The sequence below is a fragment of the Strix aluco genome, chromosome 16 (genome assembly GCF_031877795.1).
Source record: "Strix aluco isolate bStrAlu1 chromosome 16, bStrAlu1.hap1, whole genome shotgun sequence".
Taxonomy (NCBI): Eukaryota; Metazoa; Chordata; class Aves; order Strigiformes; family Strigidae; genus Strix; species Strix aluco.
Genome location: NC_133946.1, coordinates 11,156,697 through 11,177,329, shown reverse-complemented (window position 1 = coordinate 11,177,329; position 20,633 = coordinate 11,156,697). Strand labels below are relative to the sequence as shown.

Sequence of the window (20,633 nt, the reverse complement as noted above, 5' to 3'; positions counted from 1 at the left end):
ACCGAGCGCCGCGCCACCGTGCTAAACACCCGCTTCCGCTTCCGCAAAACTTCGGACCCGCCCCGCCGCCTCACGCCCGGCCAATGGCCGCGCCGCCCCGCCGCCGCCCCGCCCAATCCGCGAAGCTCCCACCCATCTTCCCGCCCACCCTCCTACCTCCGACCAATGGAAAGCGACTCTGGCGTTGCCTGCCCCGCCCTCCCCCGCCGGGTCCCCGCCCCGTGACCCCGGTGCCGCGCTGCGCCTGCGCACCTGTCCTTCGCGCCTGCGCAGTGCGCTCTGGGGGCGGGCAGGGTCAGGACGCCCGGGTCCTTGGGGGAGGTGAGCGGGGGGGGGAGTCCGGGGCAGCGCGGGGGGGCCCTCGGGAGGCGGCTGGTTGGGGTGACCCGTGGTGGCTTGTCGTAGCCCCCAGATCCCGTTTGTGGGGGGAAAGAGGGTGACCCGGACGCCTGGGCCCCCCCGGGGACACACACACACATACAGGGGGTGCCTGAGGCCTTTTGGGGGGGCTTGGGGCAGCGCTTCTGGGTCCTCTGGGGTGGGAGAGGCTGCCTGGATCCCTGGGTTCTTTGGGGAGGTGAGGGGAGGGCACCTGGGTCCCTTGGGGCAGGTGGGGGTGTAACAGGATGCCTGGGTCCCTTAGGGGGGGACATGGGGCCATTGGGGGAGGTGGAGGGGACACCCAGGACATCTCTTTCCATTGGCGGGGGGACACGATCAGGATGCCTCGGTCTCTTGGGGGGTGTCAGGACTCCTGGGTCCCTTGGGGGGCTTGGGAGGGGTAGCAGGACATCTGGATCCCTTGGGGGGAGGACACCTGGGTCCCTTGGGGGGGGGTGTCAGGACACCTGGATCTCTCGCGGCGGGTGGGGGGGTAGGATGCTTCAATCCCTTTGGGGGGGAAGGACACCTAGGTGCCTTGTGGGAGGAGGGGTGCTAGGGGGTCTGTGTCTCTTCTGGTGGAGGGTTGGGGGTCAGGACACCTGGGTCCCCTGGGGGAAGTGGGGGGACCTGGGCCCCCCCCCAAGCCGCTTGCTGTGGAGCTGGCAGTGAGCATCAGGCAGGGCCCCTCTGCCGGCAGCAGGACCGGACATGGCGGCGCTGCGTCTGCTGTACCGGGCTGCCCATGCAGGTGAGAGCCGCACCGGGCACCCCCTCACCCCCTTTCCCCAACCCAAAATCTCCCTTGACCCCTCTTTTCCCCCTTCCCCCAGGCCCACCGCATCCCCTGGGCTACCTGCGCCTGCTCAGCACCACCCCCTCCAGGGACTCCTACAGTGAGTAGGGGCTCGCTGCCCCCCTGGCCCTTCCCCCTTGGTTCTGGGGGGCCTCCGTGCACCCCATCCCCGCGGATGGGCACAGGTCCCCCCCTCCCTGCAGGGTGGGCACAGCTTCCCTCTCCCCACAGAGTACGTCAACATCCAGGAACCGGCCACAGACATGCGTGCCATCACCGACCGGGCTGCCCAGACCCTGCTGTGGACGGAGCTTTTCCGAGGTGAGTCCTGGAGCTGCCTGGGTGCCACCACGGGTGGAATTAAACCCCTCTCAGCGCCCCCACTGAGCGTGCCGTAACCCCCCCTCCCTTTCTTTCTCTGTCTTCCAGGCCTGGCCATGACGCTGAGTTACCTTTTTCGGGAACCGGCCACCATCAACTACCCCTTTGAGAAGGGCCCGCTGAGCCCGCGCTTCCGCGGGGAGCACGCCCTGCGCCGCTACCCCTCGGGAGAGGAGAGGTGCATCGCCTGCAAGCTCTGCGAGGCCGTCTGCCCAGCACAGGTGAGCCTTCCTCCACCCTCATCATCGTCCTGCTGCCTCCTGGATGTCCCCAGAGCGGGAGCTGATGATGGGGGGGTTCCCCCACCCCCCAAACCTGGCGGCAGGCGATCACCATCGAGGCCGAGCCCCGCGCCGACGGCAGCCGCCGCACCACCCGCTACGACATCGACATGACCAAGTGCATCTACTGCGGGTTCTGCCAGGAGGCCTGTCCTGTGGACGCCATCGTGGAGGTGAGCTGGGAGGGGGGGAAACGAGCTGCAGGATGGGGTGTTTTGGGGTGCTGCGGGGGTCTGGCGAGTCTTGAGGGTGAATGTCTCCCATCCCGGCAGGGCCCCAACTTTGAATTCTCAACGGAGACGCACGAGGAGCTGCTCTACAACAAGGAGAAGCTGCTCAACAACGGCGACAAGTGGGAGGCCGAGATCGCGGCCAACATCCAGGCCGATTACCTGTACCGGTGACGGCCGGGCACGCCCACGTCTCCTCCCTGCTCCCCTAATAAAGGGTCTGGGGGGGTTTCTGCCACCCCCATCTGCACTGGGGGCACCAGCCCCTTCCTAACCTGGAGCTCCCGCTTTCTCCGTGTCTTTTCCTTCCCAGTGCTGGGGCAGGGGAGGGGTTGAACCCCCCGGGCAGGTACAGCCTGGGGTTGGGGGGGCCCCAGGGGTGTGTGGTTGCATCTTGGGGAGGGGGCTGGGGGTCCTGGGGAGGGGGACGGGGGCCCTGGAGATGCCATCGCCCATGTCAGGGTGAGGGTACAGGAACGGGGGGAGCATTGGTCGCAGGGAAAGGTGCAGGACAGGGAGGGGATGGGGAGGCTGTGGGGTAAGGCTGGTTTGGGGGGGGCATGCAGGGACCAAGGGGGGGTTGAGGGGGGTCAGGGGAGCCCCTCTTTCCCAGGGAGGGGCTGTCCCTGCCTGCCTGCACTCAGGTCTGGGACCGCGGGGGACTCATTCCCAGCCCCCTGCTTCCCGGGACAGCCGCGGAGGGGGGTCCCGGTGGTACCGGCTGGGGGTTTCCCGGCTCCTCGGGGGATTTGGGGGCGGGGGTGTGTCCTGGCTCGCAGGATTCCCGGCCTCCTGCTTCCCACGGAGGCGGGGAGTGTGTGGCCCGGCCCGGGGCGGGAGATGTGCTCCCGGGAAAGGGGGTTCCCGGGGAGCGGCGGGGCCGGGCGGGTCGGTCCCTCTCGGTCCCTCCCCGCGGCCGGGCCCTTCCTGGGGAAGAGGAAGTGCCGAGCCCGGCCGGCCCCGCGGCTCCCGGGTAGGGGGGGGCGGTACCCACGGGGAGGGGGGGGTGGGTCCCGGACAGCTCCCCCCCCCCGCCACGCACCGAGGGGGCGGCCGGTGCCCGGTACGGTCCCGGGGGATGCGGTGGCCCCTGACTCAGATGCAGCTGAGCGGGACGGGGTGCGGGGTGTGTGTGGGGGGACGGACACACGGGACTGGAAAGTATTTTGCAAGCCCAGTGCTGGGAAAAGCCGCGTGTGACTGGGGCGGGTCACTTCCCCCTGGCCACGGCTCCAAGGACACCCCAGCTCCGCAGCCCCCCCAGGACCCCCGCTGTGACCCTCAGCGCTTCTGCCAGCCCCCTCTAGCCCTCACCCTTTGTGCCCCCCCCTCGCCTTTTTCCAGGCGGGTGCCCTCGCACCTCTGCACCCCAGGGAGGGAGCGGGGTCCCCGGGGGGCACCATGGGGTCCCTGTTCCGCAGCGAGGAGGTTTGCCTGGCCCAGCTCTTCCTCCAGTCCGCCTCGGCCTACAGCTGCGTCAGCGAGCTGGGGGAGCGGGGGCTGCTCGAGTTCAGGGACGTACGTAGGGGCTGGGGGGCTCCAGGGGTGGTTTGGGGTGCCCTGGGTGCAGGGGGGTTGGTCTGGGTGGGTTTGGGTGCAGAGGGTGGTTGCAGGTAGTTTGGGGTTCTCTGGGTGCAGAAGGATTGGTCTGGGTGGTTTGGGTGCCCTGGGCGCAGGGGGTTTGGGGTGGGTGGTTTGGGGTGCCCTGGATACAGGGGGGTCAGTCTGGGTGGGTTTGGGTGCAGGGGGTTTGTTGGGGGTGGTTTGGGGTGCCCTGGGTGCAGGGGGGTTGGTCTGGGCGGGATGGGGTGCTGTGGGTGCAAGGGGTTTGGAGTGGGTGGTTTGGGGTGCGGGGGGGTTGGTCTGGGTGGGTTTGGCGTGGCTGGTTTGGGGTACCCTGGGTGCAGGGGGTGCACGCAGATAGTTTGGGGTGCCATGGGTGTGGTTTGGGATGCTGGGGGTGCTGTAGATTTGGGGTGCTCTGGGTGCAGGGGGTGGGTGTGGGTGGCTTGGTGTAATGGGGGCTGTGGCACGGTGCTGGGCCAGGGGTGCTGGGGCTGCCTGGCCCCCCCCAATCCCGCTGGTGTTGTGCCGTGACCGTGCCCCCCCGACCCCGGCAGCTGAACCCCAAAGTGAGTGCCTTCCAGCGGCGCTTCGTGGGTGAGGTGCGGCGCTGCGAGGAGATGGAGAAGACCTTCAGTGAGTGTTGGGGTGACGTGGGGCTGCCTCGGGGAGAGGAGGGGTGCCCCCCTGACCCCCCCATCCCACATCTGACTGCGGCTTTCGCAGCCTTCCTGCAGCAGGAGCTGCGGGGAGCCGGGCGGGTGCTGGGGCCATGTCCCGAGAGCCCGCGGGCGCCGCTGGCACGGGAGGCCCTGCGGGTGCAGGAGCAGTCGGAGCAGCTGGCGCAGGAGCTGCGGGAGGTCAGCCACAACCGTGCCTCCCTGCGCGGGCGCCTGCGGGAGCTGCGCCAGTACCTCCACGTCCTGCGTGAGGGCCAACGCTTCACCAGCTGGCCGGTGGGTCTGGGAGGGGGGGCACGTCCCGGAGGTCCACCCTGTGCCCCATTTTCCCCGTCTCCACCCCTCATCAGCCTCATCTCTTTGCTCCCCATCACCGCAGGCTCCCCTGGGATCTCCGCCACGGCCCCGGGCACTCTCGGAGCGTGACCCCCTCCTCGACCCTTCCCTGCACCAGCACCTTGACCGCAAGATCAAGTCAGAGGGGCTGGCATGTGGGGTGGGGGTTGGAGAGGGGCCATGGGCAGTGGGGTGGTCATGGGGCAACTGAGGAAGGTGTGGGATAAGGGTTGGAGATGGGCCACGGGGCAGTGGTTTGGCCGTGGGGAAGGTGTGGGATAAGGGTTGGAGATGGGCCACAGGGCAGTGGTTTGGCCGTGGGGCAAGGATAGTGGGTAAGGATATAGGGTAAGGGTTGGAGATTGGCTGTGGTGCAATGGCATGGCCATGGAGCAGCTGAGAAAGCTGTAGGATAAGGGTTGGACATGGGCCATGGGGCACTGGTGTGGCCGTGGGGCATAGCTGTGGGGGGAGCCATGGGGCAGACGCCTGGCCATGGGGCGGGGGCAGCAGCAGAGTTGTGCCCATCCCAGTGCCCCCGCTGTGTCCCTGCAGCTTCGTGGCCGGGGTCATTCACCCGTGGCGGGTGAGCGCCTTCGAGCGGCTGCTGTGGCGCGCCTGCCGTGGCTACCTGGTGGCTAGCTTCGTGGAGATGCCTGAGCCCATGGAGGACCCGGCCACGGTGAGAGGGGCACCGGGGTGGGGGGCTGGCGGGAAAGGGGGGCTGGGACTGACGTGCTTGTGCTGTCCCCAGGGCGAGAGCATCACCTGGGTCATCTTCCTCATCTCCTACTGGGGCGAGCAGATCGGGCAGAAGATCCGCAAGATCTCAGACTGGTGAGCCAGTGGCCCTGTGCCACGCATCTGGCCACACAGAGGTTTATTTAGCAAGACCCACTCCAGCCCCCCCAGCACGGGGATGGGCTGGACCACCCCGGGGAGCCCCAGCACCCCCCCAACATGGCAACGTCCGTCTGTCCCAGCTTCCACTGCCACGTGTACCCCTACCCGGAGAGCGAGGCCATCCGGGCGGACACCATGAGCGGGCTGCACAGCCAGATCCAGGACCTCAGCGTGGTGAGCTGGGCACTTTTGGGGGGACTGAGGGGCCACGCCGGGACCCCCCCACCCATCCCTGACCCGCGCCAGGCACCCGCAGGTGCTGGAGGAGACGGAGCAGTACCTGGCGCAGGTGCTGGACAAGGTGACGCTGGCGCTGCCCACCTGGCGGGTGCAGGTGCAGAAGATGAAGGCCATCTACCTCGTCCTCAACCAGTGCAGCTTCGACGTTACCGAGAAGTGCCTCATCGCCGAGGTCTGGTGCCCCGTGCGGGACCTCAGCCAAGTGCAGGATGCCCTGCGCCAGGGATCGGTGGGTTGCTTGGTGTCCCCGTGTTCTTGTGCTGGGGTTGGTTGGTGTTCCCATGTCCTTATGCCAAGGGTTGCTTGGTGTCCCCATGTCCTCATGTCAGAGGTTGCTTGGTGTCCCTGTGTCCTTGTGCTGGGGTTGGTTAATGTCCCCATGTCCTCATGCCAAGGGTTGCTTCGTGTCTCCATGTCCTTGTGCTGGGGTTGGTTGGTGTCCCCATGTCCTTGTGCTGGGGTCACTTGGTGTCCCCCAATCCTCATGCCAGAGGTCTCTCGGCGTTCCGTGTCCTCCTGCCATGGTGGGGCGGGTGCTGGGCAGGGGGATGCCGTGGGTCAGGCCTGGTGCTTTTCCCCGCAGTACAAGAGCGGCTCGAGTGTGGAGTGCTTCGTGCAGCGCATCCCCACCTCAGAGAGCCCCCCCACCCTCATCCGCACCAACAAGTTCACTGCTGGCTTCCAGAGCATCGTGGACGCTTATGGGGTGGCCAGCTACCAGGAGGTGAACCCCGGTAAGACACCCTCAGCCCCCTGCCATGGCCCAGGGCTGGGGAGGGGATGGGGGGGGGGGGCGGGGCGGGCTGTGTGACATGGTCCCTGTGCCCCCACAGCACCCTACGCCATCATCACCTTCCCCTTCATCTTCGCCATCATGTTTGGGGATGTGGGGCACGGGCTGCTCATGTTCCTCTTCGCTCTCTGGATGGTGCTGCGTGAGAACAGCCCCAGCCTGCGGCAGTCCAGCAACGAGGTGAGGGGGACGCGGTGGGGGGCCAGGCTTGGAGGTGGGGGGCCAGCTTTGGAGGTGGGGGACATGGTTGGGGACGTGGGATGGGCTTGATGGTACGGGATGGGGCTGGTGGTACCAGATGGGGCTGGTGGTGTGGGGCAGGATTGGTGGGGTGAGAGGGGGACAGTGTGGTGCCAGGGAGGTGGTGTGGGACGTGGGAGCCATGTTTGCCCTCGCCAGATCTGGCTGACGTTCTTCGAGGGGCGCTACCTCATCCTGCTCATGGGGGCCTTCTCCATCTACACCGGCTTCATCTACAACGAGTGCTTCAGCAAAGCCACCGTCATCTTCCCCTCTGCCTGGAGCGTGGCCGCCATGGCCAACCACTCCTCCTGGAGGTGGGACTCCCAACCCCACCGTGAACCCTGCCTGGTCCCTGCCTGCACTGACACCCCCTCGCTCTGCCCACAGCTCTGCCTACCTCGCCACCCACCCATCCCTCACCCTGGACCCCAATGTCACCGGTGTCTTCCAAGGGCCCTATCCTTTCGGGATCGATCCAGTGAGTGTCCCCTGGGGGAGAGGATGAGGTGGGACCCTCGGTGGGGTGTCCCAGAGTCTCACCCACCTTGTCCATGACAGATCTGGAGCTTGGCCACCAACCACCTGAACTTTCTCAACTCCTTCAAGATGAAGATGTCGGTGGTGCTGGGCGTCGTGCACATGGGCTTTGGCGTCATGCTGGGTGTCTTCAACCACATGTGAGTCCCCGTGGCTGTGCCCGCAGGCTCTGGCCACCCATGGTCACGCTAAGGGGACTCGGGGTGGGCAAGTGGGGTGCTGTACCCCTACATCTGGACAGGCGAGGGTGCGCCATGCCGGGCTGAGCGCGGCTGATGTCCCCCTGCTCAGGCACTTCCAGCAGTGGCACCGGTTGGTGCTGGAGCTCCTGCCCGAGATGGTTTTCCTCCTGGCGCTCTTTGGCTACCTTGTCTTCCTCATTTTCTACAAGTGGGTCAAGTTCAGCGCCGCCAACTCCCTGGAGGCCCCCAGCATCCTCATCCACTTCATTGACATGTTCCTCTTCACCTCCAACACTGCGAACCTCCCACTCTACCAGGGGCAGGTAGCACCATGCCGAGATGGGGGGCAACCGTGCCCACCCTCCTCCTTGCCCAAACTGGGGAACTTCCAAACAGGAAGCCTTGGTGGGGCTGGTGTGGTGGGGACGGGGTCTCATCCACGTCACAAGCAGGGCTGTTCTCAGCTCACGTAGCCGGTGCCGTAGGGGACCCCGAACCGCTTCCCCTGTGCCACAGGTGCCGGTGCAGACCGTGCTGGTGGTGCTGGCGCTGGCGTCGGTGCCTGTCCTGCTTCTGGGGACGCCGCTCTACTTGTGCTGCCGGCGACGCGCGCCGAGGACGGGCCCCCCTGCGGTAAGGCTGGGGTCACGGCGGGGGGGGGCGCTCAGCCGGGGCGGGGGTGCACAGAGGAGTCTCACTGCCGGTGCCACCCCCCCCCCACGACGTAGCCGGTGGCCACGGAGGAGCAGGAGCCGCTGCTGGAGGGGCAGGAGGCCGGCAACTCCGTCAACGCCACCAAGGAGGACGTGGAGAGTGGAGGGCACAGCCCCGACGCCAAGGTGAGGGGCACCACGGCACGCTGGGGTGGGGGGTGGCCGTGGTCCCCCACTCCACTGATGTTCTGTGTCCCCTCTGTCCCCACAGCATGTGGACTTCGCCGAAATCTTCATGCACCAGGCGATCCACACCATCGAGTACTGCCTGGGCTGCGTCTCCAACACCGCGTCCTACCTGCGGCTCTGGGCCCTCAGCCTGGCCCACGCCCGTGAGTCCCCTCCAGCCCCTCCTGTGCTCCCCCCAACCCAGGGCCACACAGAGCCTCACCCCTTGTCCCTGTCCCACCCCGCCTTGTCCCAGAGCTGTCGGAGGTCCTGTGGACCATGGTGATGCGCCAGGGCTTCGTGCGGCTGAACTACGTGGGCGGCGTGGTGCTGTTGCCTGTCTTTGCTGCCTTCGCCGTGCTGACCGTGGCCATCCTTCTGGTGATGGAGGGGCTCTCCGCCTTCCTCCACGCCCTGCGCTTGCACTGGTGAGCCCAGCTGAAGGCGAGGGAGGGCTGGTGGGACGGGGTGACTGACCCCCTCCACCCCAACGCTGCTTCTCACCGGCCCCTCTCCTCGGCAGGGTGGAATTTCAGAATAAGTTTTATGTGGGCGCCGGGTACAAGCTGTGCCCCTTCACCTTCGCGCCTGACACCTGGGAGTAGCTGTGCCCTGTGGATACTGGGGGGCTCGGAGCTCAGTCGGGGGGTGCTGGGGGGGCAGGGTTTCCCCCCCCAAGACCCCCAGGGCTGAGGAGGGCGCAGCGGGGGTCCAGCTGCAGCATCCTCCCCATCCCCTCCTTGGCAGTGAATAAAGCCGTCGCCATGGCTCGGCCCCAGCTCTGCGTCTCTGTCTCCTCTCCTGTGGGTAAGGAGGTCCGGGGGGGTGGGGGGTGCCCCCCCCCATCACTGCTGCCCGTAGCCAAAGGCGGGGGCCGCGGCAGTGCTGTAGGTGCTGAGTGGGGGGAAGGGGGGCAGGGGGTAGGGCAGGGTGCGGGGCTTGGCCCCCACATAGACACCAGGGGGGCAGGCGAGGGGCTGGAAGGGGGGTGTGGGCAGCTCAGGGAAGCCAGGGGGAGCCCCCGGTGAGGATGTTTGGGGGGTCACAGTGGCAGCCAGTGCCCCACGGTTGCGGGGAGCCCCTGGGGGGGGTAGAGACAGCAAGAGGGGGTCAGCCCCCCCCTCAGCCCCCCTACCTTTCTCCTGCTTCTCGGGGTGGGAGGGCAGCGCCGTGGCCCTGGCGCGGGGCATCACACCCAGCAGGGACCCTGCTGGCACCCCGCACCTGCAAGAGACATGGGGGGGCTCAGGGTGGGGGCTGCGGAGCCCCTCATCGTGTCATCAGGGTAGTGTCAAGGGGGGGATGACCTTACCACGGCTCGGGGTCACCATCCCGAAAGCCCTTGGCGAAGGGGTTGCTGGCGATCTTCAGCTGGGTGATCTGCGGAGGGGAGCAGGGTCAAGGGGTCCTGGGGAGGGTGGGGCACCCCGATGTCCCCTGCCCCCCTCCACACGCCAGGGCTCACCCGGTGGTTCTGGTAAGCCGTCACCGCCATGAACTGGGTCTCGGGGAAGCTGAAGGACTTGAAGTTTTGGTGGGCGAAGCGCTCGCTGTCCCGTCGCGGGTCCACGAAGACCACGTGGAAGCGGGGCTGGTAGCGGTGCATGGAGTTGAGGATGATCTGGGGGGGTGGGGAGAGGGGAGGTGGGCAGGAACCCCCCATACAGGGGGTACATGATGCCCCCACCCACCCCAGGGCTGGGTCCTCACGTGGCCGTTGTCGTCCAGGAGGTTGTTGGTCAACTTGAGCTTGTCGAAGGAGACGATCTGCCTCATCCACTGGGCCCCCTTGGCTGGGGAGTCGGGGTGGAAGTGGACGCGGCCAGGGGCTGCGGGGTCAGCCCGTCCCGCCGCCAGCCAGGAGGAGCTGTGGAAGGCGTATCTGTGGGGCAGGGGGGGCTCAGCACCACCAGGATCGCTCCCCCCCCCCCCCCATCGTCCTCGTCCCCACCTGTATCTCTTGTCATCCAGTGGGATGAAGTCCATGAGCAGGACGTAGTCGGCCAACGGGTCTAGCCCTGACAGCTTCACCTGGAAGGTGGGGAACATCCTCCTGTGGGGAGAGGGAGGTGGGAAGGGGGTGCTCCCCACCCTGACAAACCCCCTGCCTTGGTCTGGTACCTACCTGCCTGCTTTGGTGACAATCATCTCGGTGCCCAGGCGGTTGAACTCCTCCCAGAGGCTGCCCATCTCCAGCCGTGCCGCGGCGTGACACACGCGCCGGTTCTTGCCGCTGGTCCCCAGCCCCTCGCCTGCCCACCCCAGGCCGGTGCTGCAAGGGGGGCCCTCGCCCGGCCCCCCCAGGAAGGCTGTGGAGGGGTGAGGGAGTGTTGGGGAGGACCTGATCCTGCACTCCAGATGTGGGAGCAGACCCCACCAGCAGCCCCATTGCGTCCTCCCTCCGTGGAGAGGGTGGGAGGACTGGGAGAGTCCTGGCTCCCCGCTGTAATGGGGTTTTATCCCCCTCCCTGTTGCCACCCCACTGTCTTGTGGGGCTGGGTGACCCCCCGCACCCCGAAAACACCACGGGACCCTGCTGCTGGGTAGGGGGGAGTGCTACCGCCAGTGGGTTTTACCTGCCATGGGTGTAGCGGGCGGGCAGGAGGTGTCCGTGGCTCCGTCCCCCAGCACGGCGGCAGCGGGGACCCCAATGAAGCCCCTTCCCAGCGCAGCACCAGCTCCAGACTGTCCCCCGCAGTTTGTCGGGGGTTTTATGCCCCAGCTCGGGGGGTGGAGACGCAGCAGCTGGAGCACGGCCCCCTTCCCCGACCTGCCTTCGCGCCTTGATGCGATGATGATGGACAGGAGGCAAGCGGTGGCCCTGGGACTACTGGGACCACTGCTGGTCCCCAGCTGGCTCTTGGGGTACCTTGGGCTGGGAGAGACAGCTCTCTCGGGGTCCCCTTGTCCCCTTCACGTCACACATCTGAGTGGGGTGAGATGGGGGCTGCTCCAACCTTCTCCCCTGGGCAAAACCCCTCTTGGCACGCGGCAGCTGCCTGTGCACCTGCTGCTCAGCCAACAGCCTGCCGTCAGCACCCGGTATTAAAAATCACGGCGAGGTGTTGAGGCATCTGCTACGTGCTGGCTGCTCATGCAAAGCCTCTGCAGCCCCGAGGAGGACAGGGGAGAAAACCACTTTCCCCCCATCCCTGGTCCTGTCTCTGTCCTGGGACTCCCGGGGCTAAGCCCCCTCCACCCTGCGCCTGCCATCGCAATGTTCGATACCAGCCTGACAGTGGGAGATGGATGGGGACAAGCTGGTGCCGTGGGGGCAAGGGATGCATGTGGGGAGGTGACAGACACAGGGCTGGGGGGGGGGGGGGGGGGCGGAAAGCAGAAGGTCTACTCCAGAGCTCCCTGCTCCCCTCCAAACGGCAATGGGGCCATGGGCACCATCACATTGCACGTCACGGGGGTGTATTTGGGTGGGATGAGGGATGCTGGGGGTCTGGGATGGGTCTAGAAGGAACAGTGAATGTCCTCACGGGAATGCTGATGTCTTTCTGTCCCCAGCAGTACCCTGGTGATGGTGGTACTGGGCAAGGGCTGAAATCCCTCCCTGCTTTGCACAGTGTGGCTGTTTTCTCCAACCTGGACTCAGCCTTCACTTCTGCTTTGGTGTCGGTGCTTAAATCCTTCCCACAGCCATCGTAATGGAGAGGAAACCCTCCAGCCCCCATACGCTGCAGGGTGGCCATGGGGGCTGCGTGGGCAGCACTGGGTTTTGGGACCAAGACTGATGCAAAGCAGGGAGAGACCATCTCCCCCCAAGCCCCCCTGCATCCGTCACATCCCCGCATGTGTCCCACGCCCCGCGGTGCCGGCTTGGCCCCATCCATCTCCCGCTGTCAGCCGGGCTGTGGCCGCAGGGCCGGTATTGAGCGGGGAGATGAGGAGGTGCGAGAGGCAGCGCTGACAGCAGGGAGGAGGATGGAGGGGGCTCTGCCTCAGGCAGGACCAGACCTCACACCGTAGCTCCTGTAGCTGATTTTTCTCCTTGGAGAGAAAAGAAAAGGCGAGGATATATCCTTCAAAGGGTTTTAAACCCCAAACGCTGCCCGAATTGTGGGGTTTTGCTCACACTGGTGCACCGTCAGGGAAGGGCAGCCTCTAGCTCCAAGTCTAAAACACCAATTCTTGGTGTCCGAGGTGATGTCTAACCCGGGCCCGCTTTGAACAGTTTTTCCTTACAGAGAGCAGAGGGACAGCCCGTATCTGGCTGAACTCTGGTGGGAATCTGCATAACATTTACTTTCCTTTTGCGTTTGAGAGGCTTCAGCCTGCTGCCCCACTGGTGCTCAGCAAAAGGTGTGGGTCAGGGATTTCTGTGCCTAAACTAATTCCCATTCTGCAAAATACGTCTGACCTTATCCCACACGGTTTCTGCTGCCCTTGGCACTCACCTTTGCTGGCTGTGAAAAGGTTGTAGAAAGAGGTACCCCGCATCTCCATTTGGGCTTGGGAACCTCTATCAGAGCCACCAGAGACAGGGCCAGCCCTAGAGCTTTCCTTCATCCCTTCAGAAGGGGCTTTTCCCCTCTTGCTGCCCCTTTCAGTCCTTTACCATGCTCCCCATCTGAGCCTTCCCATCACCTTCCTTCCAGTTTTGGGCACCTCTCCCTCATGTTCTCAGTTTTCCCTTGTGGCTGGTGCGTTTCCAGCATGATGGGTGAAAGAAGTTAAAGGTCATCATCAAGAAGGAGGGCAGAAGGACTGTGGGCTGCCTCAATCCCCAGTGTGATTATGAAGCAAATCCCATCCTGGAAGCCCTCTCCAGGCAGAGGAAGAACAGGAGGGTGACCATGAGTAGCCAGCATGGATGTATCAAGGGTAAGTCATGCCTGACCAATCTGAGTGCCTTGGGTGATGAGAGGATTGATGGCAGTGTGGGCAAAAAGAAGAGCAGTGGACAGTGTTTACTTCAACTTTAGCAAGTTCACCACCATCTTCTGTTGGCTTCTTTCAGCCAAACTTGTGAGTTATGGTTTGAGTCTAAGGAATTTAAGATGGGTAGAAAAGTCATTCATCATCCATGGTGCCTGGGACTGCTGACGGACCCTGTTACCAGCCCTGGATCAGCTCCTGCGGGACTGTGTGTCCCATCGGTGAGGTCCCCCTCAGCTCCCTGGCATGATAATGTCAAATATGACACTTGTGGAGCTGTAACTGTCTCTGAAATGCTCAAAAACTGGACAGAAAAGATGGGGTGTTGTTCTGTGGTTTGCTCTGAAGAGAGCCCAAAGCCCTGTTGCTTACTCAAGCTGAGGTCATCTCCTCTGGGTACACTTCTCCAAACTAAGAAGCGCAGAGAAAAGATAATGACCTGCTTTGGGCTTTGTCACTCTCCTGGGGCTCAAAGAGATTCACAGTCCCCAAATCCCCAAATTGTGTGAAATAGTAAGGGTGTTTGCTGACAGTGGTTTATTTTCAAGCTCCCCTGCAGAGCTTCAGGCAGACGCATCTTCACATCCATCTCCAAGAGCATCAGGAAGGAAGCAGAGATAGTGCTGAGATGTAAGTGAGGGCCATCATCTCTCAGCCCAAGGTGGAGCTCCCCGTACCAGACCCACGAGCAAGGACAGTGCATGTTGAGCCACCCATCCCCTGTAGCTTTCTCTTGCAAAGAAGAAACAGCTCCTGTCTTCATCTCATGCCCTACCTGCAGGGTCCTGGGCTTCAGTTCTTTATGATACTCTGGACTTTCCACCAAAACCAAGGATCTGGATGTCCTGTAGCCTCATCACACAACTGCTGAGAAGGGCAGTCTGGAGATCGCCCTGTTGGAGAGGACGCTCAGGAGGATTCCTCTCCCCACTGACCACAGAGGGCTCCTGGATGAGGACCAGAAGCTTTCCTGTAAAGAACATTTAGGCAACTTACTGTTGCTGAGATGAGCCAGGTCTAAAAGATGAATTTTTCCCCTCCAAATATTTTCAAGGAGACAGTGGTTACCTTTGGGGGTTACCCATTTCCTTTTGAAGGCTCTAGGAACAGTCCAAAGACTCAGGAGAAATTTTTATAGCTGAAACAGAGTGTCAGTAGGAAGGGGAAACAAATGTAAACCTCTGTGTAAGGTTTCATAGCTAGGAAGAAGTCCCAGCAAAGAGGGAGGAAGTGGGTGGTTGGCAAATGCCAACAGGAGGGTGAATGATCAACTCTGCGCTGTAAAAACACTGTGTTTCTCTGTGTTTCAGGTTGAGCTGGATGGTCTCAGAGTCCCAGGCTGAACGCTAATGAAGGGGACGAAATGCAGCACCAAGGTAAAGCTACTCAGGTGTGTAACTTCCCTACAGCTTTTCACGAAGGTCGTTGTTGAACATCCAGAAGTGAGCCAGAGGACCACGCACCACGCTGTGCCACGGCATTTTACAGCTTGAGCAAAGCTTTGCTTTTGCAGCACCCTGTTTGTTCTACCCATGGTGTGCTGTGACTTTTGGCAAGTTGTTTCTAATTGGTCTGTGCCCAAACTCTTCATTTAGATCTTGTATGATTGTCTCCGAGCAGATCCCACTGGGGAGAGGGTTTTCCACCTGCCTGTTGTAGAAGAAACCTTCAGCAAGGAGTTCATGCAGAACTCCTTCACACATCCAATAATGGCAGAAAGCAATTGCACCCAAGCAACTGAGTTCAGCTTAACGGGGTTCCCAGAGAACCTGGTGACTCAGGTCACCCTCTTTCTGATGTTTCTGCTCACATATCTTGCCACCATCCTGGGGAACCTTGGGATGATTGTGTTAATTAGGGCCAGCCCTCAGCTCCACTCCCCCATGTATTATTTCCTGGGCAACTTGGCTTTTGTAGACTTCTGTTCTTCCACTGTCATCACCCCCAAGATGTTGGTTGACTTTGTATTGGAGAAGAAGGGCATTGCTTATGCTGGGTGTGTGGCTCAGGTGTTCATTTTTGATCTTTTTGCAATAACCGAATGCTTCCTGCTGGCTACGATGGCGTATGACCGTTACGTGGCCATTTGCCATCCCCTGGTTTACCCCCTTGTCATGTCCCCAAAATGCTGTTTCCAGCTGGTGACTGGGTCATACCTCATGGGGTTGACAAATGGCACAGGACAGACTATCAGCATGTCCAATTTATCCTTCTGCGGCTCCAGCGTCATCGACCTGTTCTTCTGTGACATTTCCCCTCTGATATCACTCTCAACCTCCGACACCACCCTTAGCCACATTTTCCTAAGAACTTCAGCACTTTTATTCGGTGTGTCCAGCAGCCTGGTTATCCTGGTCTCCTACATGGCCATCATCTTCGCCATCCTGAGCATCAGGTCAGCCGACGGCAAGCGCAAAGCCTTCTCCACCTGCGCCTCCCACCTCACCACTGTGAGCATCTTCTATGGGACATCGCTTTTTATGTACTTAAAGCCCAGCTCAGACAGCTCAAAAGAAGATAAATGGGCTGCGCTGCTCTACACTGTGGTGACTCCCATGCTGAACCCCTTGATCTACAGCCTGAGGAATAAGGATGTGAAGGAGGCTTTGAGGAGACTCATAAAAATAAAATGATCTTGAATGTTGTAAATTTATGGCCAGACAGATTGAAGATGTGGATGATAGTCTCAGCTTTTGATTAAATATCTCAGATTGAGAACATTTTGGGGGTCTTTTGCACTTTGACTTAGAAGCTGCACTGGTTGATTCAATATCCTCATCTGTTCAGGATACTAATAATTTCAGTTCTCCAAACCTTGCTAATTATATTTAGTAGTTAATTTAACCAAATGAAGGCACAGGCAGAGAACTACAAGCATACACTTATCCTCATTTTAAATTTTGCCCTTTACCAGTTTTTCAACCCAGGCCAAATTAAACCGGAAGAATATTGCAAAAATTTCTACAATCTGCTGGACTCAAATTATGAGCTTCATGTGTTGCTCTCCCTTTTGCTTAGCAAATCAGAGTAAACAGGGGGTGAATTCTACTATTCTACTAAATGAAATTCCATTTCAAGACAGTGTTGTAAAGTCATTAAGGGCCATAATAACTGGCCTCAGGATGCCAACACCTTTAGCAAGAAAAATAGAGATGACAGCCAATAGCTGGTAAGCTATGGAGGAAATAATTTTTCTTTTTCACACTCAAACCTCATTAAATGATTAACAGCACCATACATCCAATTTAATTTTAGACAACTAAAAGTTTAATTTAAATATGGTATTTTTTTATGGCATAAATAAATATATGGTATTTATATGTATAATAAACATATATATGGTATTTATTTATGGTATAAATATGGTATAGCCCATGCCAGCCTGGACCAATGTCATTGCCTGCCCTGATGTCTCTCCTACCACATTCCCTCAGAGAGAGCTGCTGGGTGGTGCACAAGTGTTGCATACATCAAAAAAGCAGAAATATTCCCATTTGTGTATTACCTCAGGCTCGTACAGACCGCAGACTCTGTCAGGACTGTGGTGAAATCTGGAGCAGTGGTTTAGCCTTAGTGCTAGCCTAGAGACAGGTAATCCCTTGGGTTGGAGGGAGAAGCTGCACAGCTGGATTAAATCAAGTCAGGATCAAAGCAGTTTGCTGATTTATTAATGACACACAACTAACGAGCACCAAGGGTCAATCAGATGAATCGTTCTTTGTTCCCAAAGCTTCCTGATAATTCCCTGGTTATTATTTAATCCAGCCAACGGTCGGGTGCCTGGCTAGCCGTCAGCCTGGGGCAAATGTCCTCCCAGGCTGTTTGTGCTCCCGTTCCTCTCTTATCAGCTGTGCTGCTGTTGGGGCCGCCCTGAGGGCTGTTCTGTCCCCCGCCACAGGGACCCTGGGAGGTGTCCGGTACAGCCACCCACACCAGCCAGGGCTAACTCACACCCTGTTGTCCTGCTGAACCTTGGGAACCACCCTGAACAGAGGTTCCTTCCTGGCCCTTATTTCAGTGTTTGACCACTCTTACGGTGGTTTTTTTTCCTCCCTTTGTTTCTAACTAGAACTTTCCATGTTGTAAATTCATGATAGAAAGTCTCAGATCCACCTTCATCTGCAACATGAAGCACATGGAGCAATTGCTGGTGGCATCAAATCACGAAGAACTAATTTCTCCATATATCCTTTCTTCATCCCTGAAATGGGTTACAAAACTGCACTTAGCCATAGTTATTTCATGTGACATGCAGACTACCCGTTTCATGACGATGAGAGCCTGGACACAGCCGTAGTGAACAAGGTTCCCCTCTCTTCATCATCTCACATGCCTCTAGATGTGTTCATCAGGACCTACTGTGAACAACTCCTGCTGTTCTCCCAAACCTCTGCACCTCTGCAACTGTCACCCTCAGGATGCTATTTAATTTAGGGAAGAGTGCCACCTTTTTCTTTAAGTAAAGGACTCAAGATTATTTTTAATGTTTTATTTACAGTCCCAGAGCATCTCTTCTTGCTGCAGTGACCTACAGAAGATACAACAATATTCAATAACTTTGTGTCCAGCTGGTCTTGCCTTCACCATCACCCAGTGTTTAAACAGGAACATGAGCTCTTAGTGTCTTAAAAACACAAGTCCGTGGCTACAGCACTATTGCTCTGCTCGTTGTGGCTTCCTGCTGGAGCCGCCGCTCTCAAAACCGAAAGCTTTTTTGCTCATTGTGCAAGCAGTGCTTGCTGTGTTTGGGGAAACCAGTGGTTAACTGCGTCTAACGGCCTTGCTGACTTCCCTGGGTTAGACCATGAAGGGTGGGAAATACCCCGCGTGGCTCCAAGAGGAGAGTTACAGAAGGGAGAGGGAGCATCCAGCATTGCAGTTCCCTTTCCTGATGGGTCATGATGAACAGGCAATGACATGGCTGGCATCTTGCATCTCATTTTGCGTTCACACTGATAGTCACCAATTGCTTTGGAGCTCCTCTCCTCTGAAAGGGCAGGAGCTGCTACAGCTACATCCTCAGAAAGGTGTTTAAGCTCATCTTTGTGTCAGGTTAAATGCTCCAGGACTCTACATGCAAATGAGTTTCCAACTGGAATTCATTTTACTTAAGAAAGCAGAAATAAGGCACTCAAAACTGTTTTAACACCATAGTTATAGTGTGTCTGGGGTCTTGTGTCTGAAATTGTCCTCTGGCTCCCCTGCAGAAAGCACACACTGCACCTCAGAGTTTAACTGGAGCCAGCTAGGCTTTGCTTTTAGGCAGAACTGCCTCAATTCACTTAAATCTGTTTTAAAGAGAGAGCTGAGCAAACACTGCAATTGCAGGGGTAGGAGCCACCTCCCCTTGTTTAGGTACTTAGTGATTAGAGTTGGGAATCATCTCAAATATCTTTAGGGGGAGGATGTATCTCCTTAACTTTAAATAAACACCATGCCACCTCTACGCATTGACTGGGTATGTGGGCTCCCTTTATGACCAAGAAAGATTTGGTCAAGTCCATTAGTGGGGTTTGGTGTGGCTGGCTGCGAGGCAGACACCTACATTTTGTCAGCTGAAGAGATCAATCAACTCTGCTGATTGTATCAGCCAGAATCGCGTTAGCTATAACGAGACCTTAGCTGACAAATAGGTAATGACAGACACTTGGATTTGGGTCTTAATATGAGCTGAATCTAAAGGAGGATGAAATGAATCCCCTTCTGGAGGTCTCCTCTAGCTGGTGGGTGAAAAAAGGCACAGAAACAATGTATTTTTTTTTTCTTTAATTAAAAAGGAGTTGAAGACTTTGGTTTACAAACATGTAAATCTGCACTGGGGTGGTGACTCCTCTCCATCGTGTGTCCTTCAGATGCGTGAGAAGAACTAGGAATGTGGAGCACAACCCTTTTCTCTCCAGGCTAGCTGGAAACCAAACTACCTTCAGTTCTCCTTAGTACAGAGATGAAAGGGAGAGTCTTGGTTTGGCCTTACTCCCTTTAAAATTGATGGCCAAGACATCTCTCACTTTCAAAAGACAATTATAATGGCTCATTTTAGACACAGTTACTGTCCTGGAGCAAAAAACCCTCCTGAGGTCCTGGTGGAAGAAGCAAGGAGACCCTATCCAAACACTGGTGAGTTCCTCTCTGTGTCTGTCTTTATTCGTGTCTCAGAAAGACATTCTGAACCCAGGAAAGAGAAATTTGAATTTTCCGCATTTCTTGAGAAAGAGGGAAAGTAGAAAGGGGAAGGTTTGGTTGAGCAAGGACAGAGAGACATGGGGCAGGACTAAGCTGGCTTTAGACACCTGCAGTTATCAGCACGTGCATCTAAGGCAGACACCCCAGAGGAAGAGCTGCTTCTGTGTGCCGTAAAATCTGGGTATTTGAGATGGGATGGATGGTGTTTTACACTATATGGACTAGCAGTGGCATTGAGAATGGCTGGTTTGGATGTTGTTGTGTGTTTGAGATGTCTACATGCAGTTACATAAATACCACCCAAGATAAAGAAGGAAATTAATGAGGATGAGGAGATGGTCACCCAGTGTGTGAGACATTAGCAATGGGAAACAGCAGTTTCCTCCTTCACCCTGCCCAAGGTGGGTGTAGATGTCTGCAGCTGGATCTCCTGAACCTGTTTAAAGGTGATAAAGCAATTTAGCATAACCCTGTCTGCAGTCAGCGGCTCGTTTCTACAAGGAACACGTCACACTACCAGTTTTCTTTCCTGCTTTCACAAGCACCGAACGTCTATCCTGGGGATATTTGAATTTTGAAGCACATGATGCAAAATGGGTTTTCAAAGGCAGTGTTTTTGTCCAAAATGGGCAGATGGGAATCACACAAATTTCAAAAAGGGAAAATGCTGAGTCCTGCCCATGGGGAAGCTCCAGGGGAGGCTGGAGAGCAGCTTGGCAGAGAAGGACGTGGAGGCTGTGGTGGCCACTAAGCTGAAGATGAGCCATCAATATGTCCCTGCAGCAATGATGCCCACCAACACCCTGAGAAGAGTGTTGGCAGCAAGTCAAGGGACTTTCTGCAATGAACCTCTGACCTGTAGCTCGAGGAATGGGGAAGTAAGAGCTGCTTTGAGAAGGGTGATGGGAGAAGAGGAATTGTCCTTAAGAAATGGTCATCTTGGTGCTAGAAAACAGATAGCAAGGGTGATGGAAAGAGGGAAGTGAGAAGGGAATAAATAGTAATACTCATTTCTCAAATAGGCAATGCACATATTTTAAGGTAATCTCTAGTGGATAACATGAAAAGCAGTCTTTTTTTTTTTTTAAAAAAAAACCCCATGAATAAGAACAGAGGAAGAAAAATATACCAGGTAA

The 20,633-nt window shown here is 58.6% G+C and overlaps 4 protein-coding genes across 7 annotated transcripts; 3 read left to right on the top strand and 1 right to left on the bottom strand.

Annotated features, from left to right (window-relative positions):
• The first annotated feature begins 255 nt into the window (after window positions 1–255).
• On the top strand, window positions 256–2,349 carry NDUFS8 (NADH:ubiquinone oxidoreductase core subunit S8). Of its 3 annotated transcripts, none has more exons than XM_074842187.1 (7): window positions 256–321; window positions 1,085–1,132; window positions 1,215–1,277; window positions 1,409–1,498; window positions 1,607–1,779; window positions 1,884–2,012; window positions 2,112–2,349. In XM_074842187.1, the coding sequence occupies exons 2-7, from the start codon at window positions 1,093–1,095 to the stop codon at window positions 2,241–2,243; spliced, it is 627 nt and encodes a 208-aa protein (XP_074698288.1). In that variant the 5' UTR covers window positions 256–321; window positions 1,085–1,092; the 3' UTR covers window positions 2,244–2,349. The 3 variants fall into 3 exon arrangements, with proteins under 3 accessions (XP_074698288.1, XP_074698289.1, XP_074698290.1); XM_074842188.1 differs by having other exon boundaries at window positions 292–321; window positions 1,051–1,132; XM_074842189.1 differs by having other exon boundaries at window positions 305–321; window positions 1,065–1,132.
• Window positions 2,350–2,935: 586 nt separating this feature from the next.
• TCIRG1 (T cell immune regulator 1, ATPase H+ transporting V0 subunit a3) lies at window positions 2,936–9,205 on the top strand. 2 transcript variants are annotated; one of them, XM_074842120.1, is made up of 20 exons: window positions 2,936–3,042; window positions 3,414–3,587; window positions 4,190–4,268; window positions 4,359–4,588; window positions 4,692–4,786; window positions 5,204–5,330; window positions 5,403–5,485; window positions 5,632–5,725; window positions 5,808–6,020; window positions 6,375–6,525; window positions 6,625–6,764; window positions 6,984–7,141; window positions 7,215–7,305; window positions 7,386–7,504; window positions 7,656–7,869; window positions 8,063–8,179; window positions 8,275–8,385; window positions 8,471–8,591; window positions 8,684–8,855; window positions 8,951–9,205. In XM_074842120.1, the coding sequence occupies exons 2-20, from the start codon at window positions 3,471–3,473 to the stop codon at window positions 9,030–9,032; spliced, it is 2,514 nt and encodes an 837-aa protein (XP_074698221.1). In that variant the 5' UTR covers window positions 2,936–3,042; window positions 3,414–3,470; the 3' UTR covers window positions 9,033–9,205. The 2 variants fall into 2 exon arrangements, with proteins under 2 accessions (XP_074698221.1, XP_074698222.1); XM_074842121.1 differs by lacking the exons at window positions 2,936–3,042; window positions 3,414–3,587; window positions 4,190–4,268; window positions 4,359–4,588; window positions 4,692–4,786 and adding an exon at window positions 4,842–4,864 and having other exon boundaries at window positions 4,920–5,330.
• Window positions 9,206–9,272: 67 nt separating this feature from the next.
• On the bottom strand, window positions 9,273–12,128 carry TBX10 (T-box transcription factor 10). The gene is given in 10 exon segments (XM_074842630.1): window positions 9,273–9,651; window positions 9,740–9,807; window positions 9,893–10,048; window positions 10,138–10,309; window positions 10,379–10,480; window positions 10,553–10,736; window positions 11,004–11,157; window positions 11,159–11,209; window positions 11,297–11,453; window positions 12,022–12,128. Coding segments are annotated over 10 exon segments (1,530 nt in total).
• A 2,895-nt stretch (window positions 12,129–15,023) lies between these two features.
• Window positions 15,024–17,400, top strand: LOC141930817 (olfactory receptor 5G25-like). Its single transcript, XM_074842163.1, has 2 exons — window positions 15,024–15,939; window positions 17,384–17,400. The coding sequence occupies exons 1-2, from the start codon at window positions 15,024–15,026 to the stop codon at window positions 17,398–17,400; spliced, it is 933 nt and encodes a 310-aa protein (XP_074698264.1).
• The last annotated feature ends 3,233 nt before the right edge of the window (window positions 17,401–20,633 follow it).